Source organism: Cynoglossus semilaevis, chromosome 13 (genome assembly GCF_000523025.1).
Source record: "Cynoglossus semilaevis isolate Cse_v1.0 chromosome 13, Cse_v1.0, whole genome shotgun sequence".
In the NCBI taxonomy this organism is placed as follows: domain Eukaryota; kingdom Metazoa; phylum Chordata; class Actinopteri; order Pleuronectiformes; family Cynoglossidae; genus Cynoglossus; species Cynoglossus semilaevis.
In genome coordinates this window covers 1,977,343-1,980,319 of record NC_024319.1, presented here as the reverse complement: position 1 = coordinate 1,980,319, position 2,977 = coordinate 1,977,343, and the positions used below count along the sequence as shown (strand labels likewise).

General features: G+C 49.4%; 1 protein-coding gene across 1 annotated transcript in view; it reads left to right on the top strand.

The window, feature by feature from the left end:
• The window catches only part of clstn3 (calsyntenin 3), a 17,718-nt gene that overhangs the window by 4,441 nt on the left and 10,300 nt on the right, over window positions 1-2,977 (top strand). Inside the window, exons 4-7 of the mRNA XM_025061345.1 lie at window positions 448-662; window positions 1,007-1,208; window positions 2,185-2,334; window positions 2,782-2,967. Coding sequence (XP_024917113.1) covers window positions 448-662; window positions 1,007-1,208; window positions 2,185-2,334; window positions 2,782-2,967 — 753 coding nt within the window. The remainder of the gene's footprint in view (window positions 1-447; window positions 663-1,006; window positions 1,209-2,184; window positions 2,335-2,781; window positions 2,968-2,977) is intronic.

Sequence of the window (2,977 nt, the reverse complement as noted above, 5' to 3'; positions counted from 1 at the left end):
GCAGCAGCAGCAGCAGCAGCAGTAACAGCAGCAGTAACAGCAGCAGCAGTGACAGTTTTCATATTTTCACTCAGAGTCTTGGAAATAACTGTGTAAAGTCCAATTACTGCAGATCAACTCCAATTACCCGGGGGGAGGGCTCAGGGGAGGGGGGGGCAAACTAGATCAGAAGAAGGTTTTACAGTTGGAGACTGTGTCTTCATAGAATGTATTGAAACCTAATTGAAGCCTTTGTTTCACCTGGTATAACTGAATGACACATGGTTCTGTGATAATAAGTTCAACTCAGTGCAGGATGACGCTGGTCCAGACAGAAACACAAGAAAACATATATTTGAATGTCGGTTCACGGTGCTGTCTAATCTGGATTAATCTGGTTTAATCTGGTTTAATCCACATCTGCCCCCTGTCTCCTCCCCCACCTCTCCTCACTCCTCACTCCTCCAGGTGAGATCTGTGGCTTCAGGGTCCACAACGGTCCCTCCGGTTCAGGTACGGTCCAGTTTGAGGCCGTGGTTCTGGACCGCTCCACCGGCGAGGGTCTGGTCCGGTCCAAGGAGCCGCTGGACTGTGAGAGTCAGCGTGAGCACAGCTTCACCATCCAGGCCTACGACTGTGGGGAGGGAGCCGACGGAGTCAACAGCAAAAAGTCTCACAAGTTAGTCCCCCCCCCTCCTCCCCCTCCTCTCCCTCCTGCTTGGCGGGGAGGTCTGTCAGTCGACTCCATCTCTGACCTTGTAGAAAGTCAGTCCCGCCTGTTGGAGGCGCTACAGCTCTCTCACCCTGCCGAACTGGAGTTGAAGAAGTCCCTGAGCAGTGGAGCTGGCTCTTCAGAGACCAGGACCCAGACCAAACTGAGTCTCAACCCCATTTACAGACAAGTCCCACGTGTTGTGGACCACTGCTGCGCCCACATCCTCACCTACGGTCAGAGAAGTCGCCACACAATCGACAGGTTCACACAGAACACAGTGGTGGTTACGTTCAAGTTCTTATGAAGCTGTAGATGCATGTTCGTGTCAACGACGTCAACGAGTTCTCCCCTGTGTTTGTGGAACGTCGCTACGAGGCGTCGGTCCCAGAGGGCCGTCTGTTCGACCGTATCGTGCGGGTGGAGGCCCTGGACGCCGACTGCTCCCCGCAGTACAGTCAGATCTGCTTCTATGACATCATCACTCCCAACGTGCCCTTCGCCATCGACAACGACGGTGAGTTTTCAGCGGCGAGCGCTGACGTCTGCGTGGCCACAGCTGCTTCTCCGTTCTCATTGGTTGGTGGAGCTCCTGCCACCTTTATATAAATGATGTCATTTTAATCGTTGACCTCCAGGTGGCAGACTGACGTCGTGTTTGTTGTCTTGACACCTCACCTTCTGTTGTGAAGTTTTCACACCGCGCACAGGAAGTTGTTGGTTTTGCGTCATTGCACTCCGAGGTTACGGAGAATCTGTCTCCCTCTGCTGGACGTTGTCCAACCTCGTCACAACCGTAGACTGGATGGACCTGTCCCAGTCTGTCTGAACCAGGGTAGAACCCAGGGATGTGGTCCACTCCTGGGCCCGGGTTCACAGTTCTTATAAACAGTCTATGGGACAAATGATAAAGACAAGGAGGAGGAGCCTGAGTCTGAAGATCTGTCCCAGACCCAGTGGATCAGTTTCTTCTGATTCTGGTTCAGGTTCAGGTTCAGATTCAGATTCAGATTCAGATTCAGATTCTGGTTCAGATTCAGATTTTGGTTCTGGTTCAGGTTCAGGTTCAGATTCTGGTTCTGGTTCTGGTTTTGACTCTGATGCTGATTCTGGTTCTGGTTCTGGTTCTGATTGATTCTGGTTCTGACTCTGATGCTTATGGTGATTCTGGTTCAGATTCAGATTCTGGTTCTGATTCTGGTTCTGATTCTGGTTCTGGTTCTGGTTCTGACTCTGATGCTGGTTCTAGTTCTGATTCTGGTTCTGGTTCTGATTCAGGTTCAGATTCTGGTTCTGGTTCAGATTCTGGTTCTGGTTCTGGTTCTGGTTCTGGCTCTGACCCGTTGTTTGTCAGCTGAATTCGTTCTCTTCGTCTGTGTTTCTGACATCCTGTTGTTGATGACGATCCGTTCTATTTCTGTTTTCTTTTTATTCCACGCCTCATTATTATTATTATTATTATTATTATAATTTTTTTCTTTTCACACTTTTAGGAAACATTAAGCACACGGAGCCTCTGGACTCAAAGACGCAGCGCGTTCACACCTTCTGGGTGACTGCCTTCGACTGCGGCAAGAACCGAGCCCAGGCCGACGCCCAGGTCGTTGTCACGGTCAAACCGTCCTGCAAACCCGGCTGGATGGGTAATTCTTCCTCCTCCTGTTCTTCTTCTTCACTCTCTGTTGTGTGGTTGAGCGTGGGCCGCGCGGATGAATCACCGTCATCTGAGGAGGAGGCGTCGGCACAGAGTCATTGATTGGGTGTAAAAATATCTCCATTCATAAAAGTTATTTTTATTCCCTCCAAACTGAGAAAATGTCGTTTCAAGGTAAAAAGACGTTTGAGTATTGAGTATTATAGTACTCTGTACTACAGTTCAAATACTAATATATAAACTAGGGCTGTGTATCGGCAGGAATTACGATATGTATCGCGATACAGGGGCAACAATACGATATATCACGATACTATTGTCAGATGACATATAGAGTTAAATTAAAATGAATACGTTCACGTTCTATTTTATTCTGGTCTACGTTTGTCAAGGTTCATGTTTTATTTTTTATTTTTTTGCCTGTGTCTGGTTTCAGGATGGACCAAACGTGTGGAGTACACCCCCGGGTCGGGGAACATCCCCCTGTTCCCTAACTTACACCTGGAGACCTGTGAGGAGACGGTGTGGAACATCCAGGCCACCGTGGAGCTCCAGACCGGCCACATCGGGAAGGGCTGCGACAGAGACAGCTACTCTGACAGATCAGTCCGCAGACTGTGTGGTGGGTCTGG